The sequence below is a fragment of the Urocitellus parryii genome, chromosome 8 (genome assembly GCF_045843805.1).
Source record: "Urocitellus parryii isolate mUroPar1 chromosome 8, mUroPar1.hap1, whole genome shotgun sequence".
In the NCBI taxonomy this organism is placed as follows: domain Eukaryota; kingdom Metazoa; phylum Chordata; class Mammalia; order Rodentia; family Sciuridae; genus Urocitellus; species Urocitellus parryii.
The window spans coordinates 110,461,084-110,476,881 of record NC_135538.1 but is presented as its reverse complement, the minus strand read 5'-3'; the positions used below and the strand labels follow the sequence as shown (position 1 = coordinate 110,476,881).

The window sequence follows — 15,798 nt, the reverse complement described above, 5'->3', positions numbered from 1 at the left end:
ATAATTACTAGCCACCCAACCTGCAAATTTTCAAAGCCCCCCCTTTCCACTCAGACCTGCTTCCCAGTGACACTCAAAGCCAGGGACAGGGAGCAGAGCAGCCCTGGGGAGCAGCCGGTGGCTCATACACGGTGGCATTTTGACAGGTGTTAAAAATATCTTTCTGGAGTTTAGTGCCAGCTGCCACCAAAGCACCCCAGCTTCCAGGATCCTGTCCTGTGCCCAGTCCTGTCCTCGGCAGCACCCCTGCCTGTCCTTCCACAGGGAAGCACAGAACCCCAAGTCCCTGGCCACCTTCTAACCTGCAACTGCCACCTTCATTCCGTGGCCAGACGCCGGCACCCTCGCACCTAGGAGCCACTAGAGAAGGTGACTTATGATCAGAAGCGCCGCGGTACACGCCGAACGAGCTAATTAAACAAGAACATAAATAATGACTCCCCGTCAGGGTAAGAGGACGTGGGTGGTGAGGGACGGGGTGTGATGGCTGAGGAGCTGGGACAGTGGCCTCGTGGGACACTCTGCCTTGTTCAGGGAGGGCACCAACTCCTTTTCTCCATTCGGATGGTGAGCTGGGCCTCATCCATGTCCCAGGCCCAAGGATTCTGCCAGAAAAACCACTGCAACACGCTGCTGAGCTCATCCGGAAGGACACCCAGGTCCTGCCGCCCATCTTATAGATGTGGACATGGAGGAGCAGAAGGGTCTAGAGACACAGCTCTCAGCAGGTCCCCTGGCTCCATCCTTTGGCTACAGTGTATTCTCCCTGCAGCAGCTAGAATTTTCTTTCTCAGTCACATGATGCCTATTTCCTGCTTTCAACCTCTCAATGGCTCTTACCTTTTGCAGGATACAATTCAAGGCCTTACCCATGTGGCCCATGTGGCCCTGTCTGCTGAATCCCTGCCTGGACCTCACCTCACCCCCTGCCACTTCCCCCTCAGAGGCACCAAAGTCCTTACTGTCTGTGCAACAGTGTGAGTGCAACCTGCCCCAGGGCCTTTGCACCAGCTGCCTCCCCTGCCTGGCCTATTCTCTCACTCCACTCAGGTCTCTACTCCAATGTCACTCCTCAGCAGGACTATCCCTGACCACCTGTATAAAATAGTAGCCCCAGCCTCTGTCTCCTGGTGCACATTTTTAATCCCATCTCTCTCTCCCCCATAAGAATGGTAGATCCTTGAAGGCAAAGACTTTGCCTATCTGAGTCTGGATTGGACTCTCAATACAGATTTGTTGATTGAATAAGTGAATATTGAAATCAATGAATATCAGTGCCAAATCCAGGGTTTTCCTAAGCACATGCCATTTATCCCCTCAGAACTAGGCCCTGGCTCCTTGCTGCCAACATGTGCAAGCCCCAAGTCACATCTCCTCCCTGGGGCTGAGTTCTAGTCCACCAAATGACAAATAACGGGTCCCACCTCCCAGGAGAGTAGTTGAGTACCAGGTACAAGAACACACAGGAAATGTGGCAGGAGCTCAGGAACATGGCAGCCGTGGGTGACAGGCAAGGCCTGCCATCTGCCCTCTTCCAACCTCCTGTTATCTCACCAGACCCAGGGTTCTCAAAGTGTGGGTCCCCAGACCAGCAGGACAGTGGCAGCCCCGCTGAGAGACCCTGTTCCAAATGCAGGTTTCCAGAGACCCCTCCAGGCTGACTGGGTCAGGGGCGGGTCCTGCGTTGTGTCGACAAGCCCGAGGGCTGATTCTGACACTTGGTGGGGTTTGAAAGCCAGACAGAGCCAGCCTGTCCACCCAGGATGTCAGGAGTGCTCTACTGAGTGATTGGCCCTGTTTCTTCACTTGCATGATATAACCACGGCCTCCTCCTGGCCGGGAGGTGGGGTGGGGAATGCCTGCCCTGCTCCTCACCCTGGTTCTGCCAGGGAACGTGCCTCAGCTCACATAGGATCTAGCAGATGCGACCCCAGCAGCCTGACACTTGCCCCTGCCACTGGCTTGCCCACAGGGACACACCCTGTTCTCCTCTCACCATGAGAAAAATATATGCAGATGACACCTGTCCTCCCCTGGGACTCCAGAACAAGCCACGGTGAGGAGATCCCCACCTGGAACTGAGAGCCACGCGGGGCCCAGCCCGCAGAGACCAGTTCAACCCAAATCAACCTCAGAGCCACGAACAAGGAAGTCAAATGTTAGCAGCTGCAGCCACTAGATACTGAGATGGCTTGCTGGGTGACATTCCTGCAGCCGCAGCAGCAGCTGACCCACACACCTACCCTCGGGCCTCGCGGTCCCCCTCTGGTCTCTTTCTTCACTGACTCCATCTGAAAAGCTCCACCCTCCCTTCTTCTCCAAACCCCACCTGTACCGCAGGTGCAGCTTCTCCTCCTCAGGGTCTCAGAGGTCCCCCGATATGGCCCTGCAGGCCCAGGACAGGAGGTACTTCAGCAAGCTCCTGAGAAAGCTCCAGAGGACAAATTTCTCCAGGCAATTCATTTCCAGGCTGACCCTTGAAGAGGCTGATTACTCAGGGGAAAGGCTCTTTAAGGTACCACCACGAACTCCCGACCTGGTTAGAGGCTCCGGGTGTCATAGCTCTAGGTGACGCTGGGCTTCCTGACACCTGTCTTCTTTACCAGGCACTAGGAGTTGGTCCGGATCAGAACCCACAGCCTCCACCCCGCCGCCCCAGAACAAGTGGGGACCCACATGTGGAGCCCACCCCGGTTAGAAAGAACCCTTCTCTGAATAATCAGGGGGCTTCATCCTGACGATGTGCCTCTGTGGTCGACTTTGGCCTGGCTTGGCACATCCCATAACGCCCTTGGGACTCCTCCCATTCACTGCCCCATATCTGAAGAGGATGGGCATCCCTTTGACGTCTGACCCCGAGCCCTCTGTCACCCACAGGGTGCCCACTCTCACCCCCACACACGTGCCAGGCTGCAGGCCTGATTGGCGAGAACTGAGACATCCCTCCTAGCTTCCCTCTGTGTCCTGGTGTCCCCAGAGAGGAGAAAAAAGCCAACTCAGCATCACAGAGAGGAGGCCCAGACAGGCTGCTGGTCTCAGGGAGTGTGTGGGCAGGTGGAGAGGGACATTAGTGACAGGGCCCTGTGCCACCTGCCACGCACCTCCCTCTCCTCATTTCCCAGCACAAGACTGACTTTCACTGGGAGGGAGGAGGCGCTCATGGGTCTGATCAGATGCTTCCCTTGCTGGGCCCCCACGGCAGACTGGGGGACTCGGAGCAAAGTCAGGGGGGGGCGGGGCTTCCGGGGCTCCATCATTACAGGGCTGACACATCCAGGAGACTGAGCCTTACTTTGGGTTCCCAGGAGGTGGACAAAATTGGGTAGCAGTAGTTTATTCTGGAGGTGGACTCAGAAGCCCTGGTGAAGGCACCAGAAGGGATCAACACAGGCGGTCTTGTTAGGCAGGTTTCCACTGTGGACCCCACAGGCCTAGAACATGACCCCCCCGGCTGTCCTCTCTTCTCTCCTGAGCGTGAGGAAGCTGGGGATCCATCCCCTGTTGTCTCTGTAATAGGCAAGGGGCTGCACCTGGGGACCCCAGCTCTGCCATGGCCCGGCACTGCAGAGAAAGCCCCGGGCACAGCGTCAGCAGACACAGGCTGGTGAGCCCTGCCTCAGTTCCCCGGGGCCAAGGGAGCTCCCAGAGCATCCTGGGAACCCCCCCCCCCCGGCTGCTTTTGCTTGGTGTTTATTTATTATCAACACAGGTCAGTTGTACAAATGAAGGGCTTCCGGGTGGCATTTCCATACCTGTGTAGAGCAAGCTTAGAGCATGCACCCCTCTGATCTACTGTTTTCTCCGTTTCTTGACCCCCTTTTCCAGACCCTAATTGTCCCTCTTCTACTTTCAGGTCATTTTTTTTTTTAAAGTTTCCATGTATGAGAGAAAACGTGATATGGGTCCACCGGTGTGTGTCTGGCTTATTCTGCTTGACGTGATGTCCTCCAGTGCCATCCATTTTCATGCAAATGGCAGGATTTCATTCTTTATGGCTGGATGGAACCCCACTGTGCATATAGAACGTATTTTCTGTCTCCCTGCATCTGTGGATGGGCTCCAGGCTGATTCTACGACTGGCCATTGTGAACAGAGCCTCTACCTGTGCTGGCTTGAGTTCGTTCAGGTGTAACCCAGGAATGCCACACTGGAGCATCACAGTTCTCGTCGTAGCTTTCGAGGAAGTTCCATGCCGTTGTCCTCCGTAGTGGTCACACTGATTTCCATTGGACGTGGGCTTCTTCCACAGGACAGAAACAAACCCTGGGTCTGGATGAGCTGCTGTCATCAGATCTCTGCAGCTAGAAGTGCTTCCCACGCTTTGAAGATGTCCTCTTTCACGTCCGTCATCTCCTTCCAATTCTACAAGCATTTTGGGAGGTAGCAGGATAGTGGTTTTCATCCCCATTCCACAGATGAGAAGCTTGAAGCTCAGACAAGGGAAGTCAGGGATTCCACATCCCTGTCTTCAGAGAAGGAGCTCTTTTGAGAGTAAACAGGGAAAGACATGCAGCGAAATCAGTCACCTCTGAACGCTTGCCCTGAAGGTTTTTGAATCTGAGTGGTGTCACCTTCTTGAGCAGAGAGGGACCTGATGAAGGGCCAATGATAGGATTCAAGGCACTCTTAGAAGGCACCCTGGTACCGTCTCCCCTGTGCATGAGCCCGCAGTGGGCTTTGAAATTCCACCATTAGAGATTTACTCCTTTGGGTTCTACAGAGCTGCAAACTGAATTGCAAATACTTCTAAAAGGTATACCTTAGACCTCGAGCCCTTACAACAGCTCTCTCTTCATATTCTTTTCCAGGTTTACAGCTCTCTAGGTGTTGAAAAATGGAGAGCCAAGAGGCATCCTGGCCAACAGAGACAAGAAGCACCCAAGCAGGGAAAGTAAAGGCTCCTCACCAAGTGAGCACTTACTGGTACCAGTGCGTCCCAGTTGACTGTGATTTCATTCCAGGACACCTCGTCCTGTGGAATACACATAAAGGAGTCATCCCATTTACAGATGAAAAAATGAAGGCTGAGAGCAGAGAAGAGATTTGCGCACGGTCTCAGGACTCGTAAACGATGGCGCTGAGGTGCAAGCAAAGGTCACGGAGCCACGGAAGGGTTAGCTGTCTCCCTATCTTCTCTGGATTACTAAGGGTGCCCTGTGCAAAATTTCCCAGACTCCCTTGTAGATATGTGCACATGGGCACCACTGAAGTGTGAACAGAAGGAATTGGGTGGGGCTTCTGAAAAATCTCTCACTTTGTCCTCTTGCTTTTCTTTTTGTTCATTTTTCCTGCTGCATAAAAGAGCACTGTGATAGCTAGAGCTGCAGCAGCTCTTATGTGCTATGAGGAGACCTTAAAGACAGAAACTGTGTGCAGAGGAAGGCAGGGGAGAAAGATAGAAAGATCTGGGCACTCTCCTCCACTGAACTTCTCTTAACAGAGGGGCACGTAAACTACTGTGGATGTCAGCCAGGTGGGAGGGCCTTGTTGCCCTTCCTCTGGGGTCCTTGTTCTCACATCCAGGTTAAATTCACTTTTCGGTTCACCCACTTTTTCTGTGAGACCTCTAGCAACTTTGCCACTTCTCAGTGGCTCACCATTGAAATGAGGTATGGGATGCTGCTCTTCATCTTGCCCCTAATTCCTACCAGGTGGTCCCAGCGGCTGTTTCTCAGTGGAACCGAGGTTCTCACTGCCACCCGTGTCTCTGCTTTGTGCCAACATTGCTGGGATTTGGAAATGTGGGGAAGAGAGGAAGCTGACAGAGAAGGTCCCTGCAGACTCTGGCAGGATAAAGAGAGGTCCTGGTTGTTATCCCCCCACCCACATCTCCAGGCTCGATGGAGTCTCCGGGTCATCGTGAGACGCCCTGCCGTGCAGAGGGAGCCTGGCACGGTGGGGAAGGCCCGGGTCTGGGAGACTGTATTCCTTATTCTTTGCTTTGCTAAACTCAGGGAATCTACTCAATTCACCCGAGACTTGTTTTTATCACCTGCGAAGAGGGCACAATATTCTTTGCCCCGCGCCTTCTGGTGGATGTCAGGTTTCAATGGTCAGCGAGACAAAACCTGTAAACGTGGACTTCAGGCAGGCGGATCTTGATCTGGGCTCTGCCTAAGGAGCTGCCTCTCCCCCGTGCACCCCCATGTCCCGTGCCTGCCTTTCTCTTCTGCCTGGGGGAGCTCAACCCACCTTCTCAGGAGACGCCAGCCTGGGGACACAGCTGAGTCCAGGCACCTTCCTGGGATTGGTGGCAGCCTGTCCTGGCACGCCCCCTTGCCTGGAGGGAGCATGTGTCCCTGCCAGCTCTTCCCCATGTCCTAGAACCTGGGGGCCAGGTTCATTAGTAAATTTTCCTCCACCCAATGGTGGAGGTGGCAGTGTTTTCCTGGGTTGGGGACAGAGCTCCCCCAAGGCGTGACTGAGAAGGTCCTCCGAGGGGTGGAAACTGGCTAAATCTTTTTCCTAGGTCTTTCCCCAGATGGGAGACCAGCAGCAGCCAGAGTTATAGCCTCCAGCCCTGCCAAGCTCTGGCAGGGGACCGTCTCTCCAGGGTGGGCAGGGTGTGGCAGAGAAGCCTGGTAGAGCAGAGTGGGAGGGCCGTGGCCCTTCCTCCAGGGTCCCTCTTCTCATAGACCCTCCCTTGCCCTTGGAGGGGACCCGGGCTGTGACCTAGCGGTAGGGCGGGGAGAGTAGCATCCTGGCTAGTTCCACACTGCGCTTTGCAAGTATGTTTGCTGTCCCCTGGTCCTCCTGGGGACCGTTCTAACATCATGCCTGGTGACAGATGTTCTTGACGACTCTTAGAGACAAGTGTTTGTGAATGTCACTCGGGCTGATAATGACATGCAGGGCACTTAATTTCCCATGTCACATCGGGGATGAGGTCCAGCTGGATGGGTTGTCGCTTTCTCTGGGGCAGGGAGTGGGGGACGCCCCTCCCATCCCCTGTCTACTCTTCTTTCGTGATATGTTGCCATTGATGCTGGCTCCGACCTAGAAGGCAGGCCCTGGCCATGAGAGACGTGACAGCCAGCCGTCCCCAGTCACTTGGTGAACAGGCCAGGCCCTGCTCGAGGACTGTCTGTGGACGGGCATGTCCCCAGTGTCTACCTGCAGGGTCCACCGTGTGTACTTGGGGAGGACAAATGTTTTGGGAGGGCAGCCAGACCCACTGGGTAACTAGGGGCCTTGTCATGTGACAGAAGAGCCAGGAGGGTTGCACAGTCAGACCGGATCCCGCAGGAGCTGGGCAGGTGTTGGGGTGACCCAAGGCTGCACGGCACCCCCTGGAACACGGGTTACAGCTCCTGTGTCCAGACATGCTCACAGTTCCCCGGGGCTCTTGTGGGACCTTGGGGTAGCTCAATGGTGACCTGTCAATGACCTATGTCCAGTTTGGGTTGGACCCTCTGACCCTCTATCAAGGTCCTATGAGACAGGGTCCCTAACCCTGGAGTACCAGAGGCCACAGTGGTCCCAGCCAGTAGAAGCAGGTGAGTTCAGCAGGAGCCTCCTCGTCCTGCTCAGGGAGCTGTGGAATGAAGTGGAGCGACTGCCTCAGCGGGCCAGGATTATGTAGGTCACGTTTCCACTCCTGCCTTAAAGTCAGGGCACTGGCTTGGTATCCCTGGGATGGGACAGCCAGGTTCTCCTGTGGGCAGCTAATGGCTGCATGATGGCTCTTCCTCCGCTGCCTCTCAGAGCCCGAAGGAGGGCAGCAGGAGGGTGTGGAAAGCGGGTGCTGCTGGAATTTTATTCTGGTAATGGGCCAATGCCTTTGTCCTGTGTGCGTACGTGCGTGTGTGCTGTGTGCATGTGTGTGCGTGTGTGTGTGTGTGAGAGAGAGAGTGTGTGTGTTTCTCTTCTCCCACCCATAAGTTCTTCAAATACATTAAAGGACCCAGGATTTCTTTCCTGCGTCCTCTCATCTCCAAGGTCAACTTCACCCTGTCTCCCGTGAGCCTCCAGGATCCCATTCATGCACAGCCTCTGAAGGCATGGCAATGTGTGTACGTGACCCCTAAATCTGGGCCATCCTGAATTCACCCTCTCACGGCCCCGCTGTGGCGGGGGTCTGAACGACTCAGGACGGCCATTAACCTCCTATGCATGGTCTGTTAGCGGACTCCTGCTAACACAGCAGAGGACTAGGGGTGCGTTTCACCGCCCCCAGCACTGGTGACTGTGGGATTCTCCAGAGCAGGTACAACTCTGAGTCTAGGCACCCGGAACCCCAGCAAGGCAGGGCCTCCTCACCTTGAGATGGGCAATTGCAATCGAGTCCCTGAACCAAAAGAGGCAGGTGGGTAGACAGATGGATAGTTAGACAGACAGACAGATTGATGCTAGACTGGTAGCCATGACAATTTTCTAAACACATTTTCTCTGCAGATATCCGTTCCAGCAACAAGACACTGAGCTGCACAGAAATGGGGACAACCGCTGGGGTGCAAGTCCACGGCCTTCTACGTGTTCACATCAACTTCTGAGTCAGTGTGGGGGTCTGACCAGTTGCAGTCCCCTTCAGGAGGTCAAGTTTCTCCATTTTGTCCTCGGGACAGCAGGCGGCTTTGCCAACATCCCACACCGTTGTAATACGCTGTTTGTGGTAGTGACTCGTCCAGTGGAAACCCTGATGTGTTTGCCCGGTTCACCGGTCACCCCAGAGGTGGAGCACCAGGTGGGTACGGTGGAGAGCCCTGTGTAGGGAGAATGTCCACCAGGAGCACTGTCCTCGGGACTGTCAAGGGGGCACATAACAAGGGATAACCAGGTGGAGAACTAGTATCCCACTGCATCTCCTGAAGACGTGGGTTCAATAATTGGGCAAGATCTGTCCTTTGTGAACCCATATGGGCTCAGCAGTCTTTGTCCAGGGTTCACCGCCAGCTAATAAAAAAGTCTTTCTAGAATTTTCTAGGGACTTCATGTCCAGTCTTGCACCGTAAGCTTTATCGGGTTTATTCTTTGAAAACCAGAATGTCTTTCTTCCTGTCTATCTCAAAGTCACTGCCAAGGCTTGTACATCTCGCCTCTGTGTTCTTCCAGTCCTGGAACGTGGCCTAGGAGCCCGGAACTCGTCTTTGACATTCCAAGGCATGTCTGTTCAACTTGGACATCCGTCTCCATGGTACTGGTCTCATCCCTCCTGGACCAGGCTCTGGGCAAGCACAGACTGCCGGCATCTGGATTCTGTCTCTGCTACTTACCTGCAGAGGAACACCTTGGGCAGGGTTCTTGTAAAAGCAGAGTAATGGGTTTTACCCCCTGGGGTTCCTCGGGAACCAGAGCCCATTTTGTGCATTAAAGCTCTGGGAACAGCAATGGCAAGGCCTCCCTCTGGGCAGCCTACGCCACCCCACTGTGCCCTTCTCCTTGCTGGGGGAGATGGAGGCCAGTGGAAGGTGCCCATGTTTGCCTCTATCTGTGCCTTGCAACCTCTTTCCTGACCAGCATTATTTCTTCCTGCTATGAATACAGACTAAAACGCCCTTTGGGGCTGCTTTGGGGCTGCTTTGGGTCTGGCTTTAATATTCACCTTCCGATCAGGACTTTCCTTCATCCTTTGGTCCATCTTCTGGTTAAAACCTAAGCCTGGTAGAGAGTCCATGCAGCCGCTGACATCTGGTTTGTTGTTGTTTGTTTGTTTGTTTCCTCATGGGGATGATTCATTTTCTAAAAACCCAGTTTCTTGCTTAAAGTCTGCTAGCCGTGGTCCCATGAGGACAGTGACCACAGTGGTCGAGCTGGCCGTTGAAGGCAGGGGCCAGGGTACACATATGGTTTATGGTTCTGTTTCGTGTTTCTATAAAGGAATCGCTGAAGCAATTAGCTCAATAAAGAGAAAAGGTGTATTTGGCTCATGGTTCTGGAGGTTCAAGTCATCTGGCATCTGGTGGCCTTATCAGAGGCCCAGAACCAAAGGACAGGAAGCCAGGTGGGAGCAAATCACTCAGAGGGAGAAAGGAAGACTCTGTGGGCCCCACAATCCTTTCTGGGGCACTAAGACCTAAGGATGTCCCATGAGGCCCCACCTCTTAAAGGCCCACCACACCTTCTGATACCACCAGGGAGAGGACCAGGCCTTTATAGACGGACCTCTGAGGGACACACATCTAAACTCTAGCAACAGCCCTGCCTCTTTCTGGCTGAGTGACCTTGGGAGAGTTTTGTCAAATTCTCTTGACCTTTTATGCTTCTTGGTGTGTGCAGGAGGATTAAATGAGATAGTGCCTACAAAGCTGAGAGCATCAAACACACAGTAAGCCTGCAAACATGCTGGCTAGGGAGTCTCTCACTATTATTTGGCTCCAGACCCACGTTTAACATTTTTCTCCCAAATTCTGGAAGTCTGTCTTCTTAAAGATAAGACTGAATTGTATATCGAAACTTCCTCTTCCAGGAAGACTACCTGAAGCCCTCCCCTGCCTTCCCCCAGCCCCCGGTGTATTTTTGAGACATCACTTTGGTGACATGGGTGGGCCGCTGCCTAGATGCCCACGTCTTCTCTGCAATCCTCAGCTGTGTTTCCCTCCCCCCCATGCCAGGGCCAGCCACAGAGCTGGTGGCTTGTTCCCTTCATGCTTTTTATCAAAGTCAAGACCATATAATAAATTCACCAGGGAAGAAATAGACTTATTTTCAAAAGGTCAGCCTCCCAAGTTATCAAAGAATGTAAATTAAAACAAGTTCCATTTTTCATCTCTGGAATTGGCAAAGATAAAAGGCATTGTGTACTCAATATCAGCAAAGGTGTGGTCAAGTAGGGGCGCTGTCACCCACCACCAGGGAAGGGTAGGAATGCGCTCACATGTACATGCAAAGATAGAAATTGACTTGTTAAATCCATCATTCGACTCTAGGAAAATAGGTTAAGGCAATCACTGAAGTTGCAGCAACATAGTTATGTACGAAAATATCCATCCTTGTGCTACTTTTAATATGGAAAAATGGGAAACAACCTGGATGTCCAAGGATTGGAGATTGGTTAAATAAATTATGGTCCAGAGAAATGAAAAATATGTTCATATCATGGGAACTAAGCCAGCTGTAATGTTGAGTGGAAAGAATTAAGATATAATACCATATACTAGATTGACCATAAATATCATTTAGAACTGATGTAAAATGGAAGGCACTTTCCAAATGCTTCTGGCTACATTTGGATAATGAGACTGCAAGTCATTTTTATTTCTCTCTTTATAATTTTTCTTTTCTTTCCAAATTTTCTACGAAGACTATGGCTTTTATAAGTAGAAAAATACATGCATTCTTAAGTTGAATGATATATCTCTCTATATTTTGATATATGTATGTATGTGCATATGTTGGAGTTCAAATCTAACACTGCTTCCTTTCCATTCTGAGATATGAAACTGCAGAGCAGTCCTGCAGATGTAGAGAGGGGGAGTTCCCTTGCCCCACTCTGATTCCCACCCTAATCACATGTACCTGTTCTCCCTCTTGAGCTCTCTTCTCCCACCGCTTCCCATCCAGAGACTAGGCCAATCACAAAGTCCTCAGTGATGGATCCAGGATTCTTGTCCCGGGGACTCTGGCTGTCTGGTGGAGCCTCTGGGCTCCCTTCTCAAACCAGAATGTGTAAAATGAAACATGGGATTTCAAAGGACACTTGCCTCTCTTGGGTAGGGAGACTGGAGGCCATGTCCTTCATAGAAACTGAGGCCTGCCCAGGAACAGAGCTTGTCTGTGGTCAGCCACCCGGGGCCCCTAGGCCTCTGTGTGTCACTCTGCAAGTAAGTTAAGCAGCTACTGCAGCTTTCTGCTCCTCTCTTTCTACCAGGCTTAGGAAATGATCCCCTTGACCTTCACAGTAAGTCTGCAAGGTCAACATCATTGTCTCCACCTCCATCAGCAGAATGGAGCCCAGTGGGGTCAGCACAGATGGCAGGAGGAACCTCCTCTAAGACCCTGGTCCCACCCAGCAGAGCGCAACCCAGAAAGGGATGCTCTTCTCCCTCTAGGGTGGCTTAGAAGACCTGTAGAGGTCTCCCAAAGGAGAGAGGCTGCCTGAGGGTGCAGCCAGTCCAGAGGGAAACAGAACGTAGGGGAAGTCAGAAACAAAGGCAGAGCGTTTGTGGGGACCTCTACCCAGCTAAGCCTGAAATGGGATCCTGACTTTCCAATTACATGAGTCAGCACATTACTGTGCTCTTTTCCTTCTCTCCCCCGCCCTCTGTTTTCTTTAGCCAGTCTGATGTAACTCTCTGCCACCAGATGTACATATTAAGTCAGCAAAGATTATATCCATTTACAGATGAAGAAACTGAAATAGACCAGAATAATCAAATGACTAGCAAGTGGAAGAGCCATGACATGAATCCCACTCTTTCTGACCTCAAAAGCTTTTACCACAATTGCACAGAAACCAAGGCGAAGGCCAAGTGCCTTCCTCCTTGGACCTCTTTCCACCAAGAGGTCTCCTCATTGCTCTTGTATGACCCCCCAGCTGGGCTCCTAGCAGAATGTTCAGAGGCTCCAGACCAAGTGCCAGCCACCACGGCCACTGAAGGGCAAGGTCCCGCTGTACACATACCCTGTGCAGGTCCTTTTCTTAGATTTGTAGCAATCTATCTCCTTTTACTTGCATAAATGGCACGGTGAGTCCCACAGGCACCCAGGGGAAAGGGGTACAGGTGGCAACAGCTCAAAACCCTGGTGGCCCCTCCTCCTTCCCGCCAGATGCAGCCCCTGCCTCTGCCACAGCCACTCGCTCACCTGTAGATCAGTACCTCATCGTCGGAGCAGTTGTACTGTAGCTGGTACATCTTCACTCGCGGCGCCGACTTGCTGACCGACCACTTGATCAGGGCCGAGGAGGTGGTCACATCAGACACCAGCACAGCCCTCTCGGGGGTGCTTTTAGAAGGCTCCCCGCCCCCGCTGCCTCCACCACCCCGGCCGGTCTTGCTGGAGCCCGTGATGTCCGAGAGGCGGGACTTGGGGGGCGCCGTGCGGCTGGTGCTGTTGCTGAGGTGTGGCAGCTGGACAATGGAAACCTCCACGGTGGCCGTGGCCTCCCCCGCAGCGTTGGCGGCAATGCAGGTGAAGGCGCCGCTGTCCTGAGACGTGGTGATGAGGATGTCCAGGGTGCCGTTGTCATATACAGCGGTCCTTGAGGAATTGCCCACCAGCCGGTCATCGGGGGCTACCCAGTGGATCAGGGGGCTGGGGTCCCCGATGGCCTTGCACTTGAGCGTGGCCGCCTGGCCCTCCAGGACCAGCAGCTTGTGTGTGTGCTGTGTGATGAGAGGCGGCTCACACACAAACTCCTCCTCACGCACGTGCCAGAAGTAGCGCCCCTTGAGGGCCCCCGGGGAGCCACAGGTCTCCAGGTCATCGTCCCTCTCTAGCCTCCGCAGCCAAAGCAGCTCGCAATTGCAGTGCAGCGGGTTCCCCCCGAAACTAAAGGACAAGGGCGGGGCAAAGGGCGTGGCGGTCAGAACAGAAGCCTGGGAGCGGGCAAAGATGGGATCTGGGGGCAGCTTCTGCAGCCTGTTGGAGGTGAGGTCCAGGCGGGCCAGTTTCTGCAGGTCGGCAAAGGTGCCCTCCGCGATGTGGTCCAGCAGGTTGTGGTCCAGGCTCAGCTGGTGGAGGTTGACCATGCGCCTCACGGAGTCCCAGGGCAGGCCATGCAGATTGTTGTAGGAGAGGTCCAGGTCCTCCAGCGTCAGCAGGAAGTCCTCGAAGGCGTCATCTGCGATGCCACCCAGCTGGTTGTTGTTGACGATGAGGTGCTGCAGGTTGACCAGGCCCCGGAGGGTGTCCTCTCCCAGGCTGGGCAGCCGGTTGCTGTCCAGATGCAGGGAGCGGAGGCTCTCCAGGTCCAGGAAGGAGAAGGGCTGGATGTGGCTGATGGTGTTCCTGGACAGAGTCAGGTCCACCAGCCCCGTCATGTTGGCGAAGTCCTGGCGGCCGATGTGGATGATGAAGTTGCCGCCCAGGCGCAGCTCCACTGTCCTCCGGTCGATGTCGGGGGGCACGAAGAGCAGCCCCTTGGAGGGGCACAGGGTCCCCAGTGACTCAGACAGGTTCTGGCAGACACAGTACTTGGGGCAGGCATCGACCACGGCAAACGCCATGCCAAACGCCAGCAGCCCACCAAGCAGGGTCTCCATGGTCTGGTCACTCGGCCTTGGCACCTGAAAGGGAGGCACAGAAGGTTAAGGTCAGAAGGTGACTTCCTAATGTCCTCCCTCCACCAACCCACGGCCTCAGGGAGAGGCAGAGGCTGGCCGTGCCCAGGCGAGCTCTCCTGCCTTCTCATTCAGTCCCACTAACCCAGGTCTTAGTTTTCTTCTTTCCTTGGTTCTTACCATCTTCTAACATCCTATTTAATTTACTCATTTATTGTGCTTATTGATTGTTTCCTATACCCACTGCTAGAACTCCAGCTCCACACTCCATGAATTGCTATATCCTAAGCATCTAGCACAGTGCCTGGAACACAGTTGGAGCTCAATAAACATGTGTTGGATGGATGGATAGAGGGATAGATGAGTAGGTGGATGGATGGATGAGTAGATGGATAGATGGATGGATGGATGATACCATATCAATGGTTCACCCAATGGTAGTTGAGTTTGAAGGCATATTATAGCTGTCTTTTGAAGTACAGTGTTATCTACTTAGTTGGTTTAGACTTAACATGAAATAAAATTAGGCTAGCATTTTTTAAGCATAAGGTCATAGAACTTAATAAGAACATGGAACATGCCCATAATTCTAGCTTCTTTGGAGGCTAAGGTAGGAAAAATTGCAAGTTCCAGTCCAGCCTGGTTAAGTTAGCAAGATCCTGTCTCAAAATAAAATTTGAAAAGGGTGGGGATGTAGCTCGGTGATAGAGCACTCCTAGGTTCAATCTGTGGTATGGAGAAGAATAAGGAGAAGGAGAAGAAGGAAGAGGAGGAGGCGAGGAGGAAGAGGAGGAGGAGGAGGAGGAGGAGGAAGAGGAGGAGGAGAGGATAAAGATGAGAACGAGAAGAGTTGTCCCTGACAGCACCAGGGTTGGGTAGGGAAGTGGCACTGGATAATATCTTCACCAAGGGGAATCCACATAGTTCACAGGTCTTTGAGAGTTGGGGAAAGTGAAGAGAGATGTAGGAAGGGAAGCAAAGGAACCAACTTCTGAGCACTTCCTTCCTGCAGGGTCCTCTGTGTGGCCCCTCACGTATTTGGACTCCCTTTACAAGGAAGGGATTGCCCACGCATGCAGGCCAGGACTATCGGTGGCCACAGGGTCTCCTGGGGTCTTTATTCAAAAATCGTTTTGGCTTCCTGACCACCCTCCCCTGCGGTCCCCCACTCAATGTGCCCCTCCCCTGCTGGGTCTTTCCTCTTTGGAACCTGCCATGGTCTACTTTACTTGATATTTCACCTACTTGTCTGGTTTATTGTTTGTCCTCCGTGCTGGTGACAAAGCCCCCAGGAGAAGGGGCTCTTTTTTACTCACCACTGTGTGCACCACTGGTACTTAGTAGGCACGTTTTGCATGAATCTACTCTCTAAGGCAGAGTGGAACAGCCATTGGCTGCAGCCTCTGTGCCTCCTAATCCTACAGTTTTCTCAGTCGTCCATGTTAGAGCAACTTTCTGAACCTTATTTGTGTGGCACTAAAAACAACCAATTGAGTCGGACTCTGGGAAAATCATGCACATTCTTGTGCAGCATCTTGAAGACCAGCATTTCTCAAATTGCCTTCTAGGAGTGCTAATTAGGATTCTGCAAAACTGGCTTCTGAGACCAATACGTTGGGGAAGTGCTGCCTCCTCCTTT

General features: G+C 53.0%; 1 protein-coding gene across 1 annotated transcript in view; it reads right to left on the bottom strand.

Annotated features, from left to right (window-relative positions):
• Lrfn2 (leucine rich repeat and fibronectin type III domain containing 2) overlaps window positions 1-14,141 on the bottom strand; it is a 37,613-nt gene extending 23,472 nt beyond the window's left edge. The window contains exon 1 of the mRNA XM_077802111.1: window positions 12,742-14,141. Within this exon, the coding sequence (XP_077658237.1) occupies window positions 12,742-14,141 (1,400 nt within the window). The remainder of the gene's footprint in view (window positions 1-12,741) is intronic.
• Between the last annotated feature and the right edge of the window lie 1,657 nt (window positions 14,142-15,798).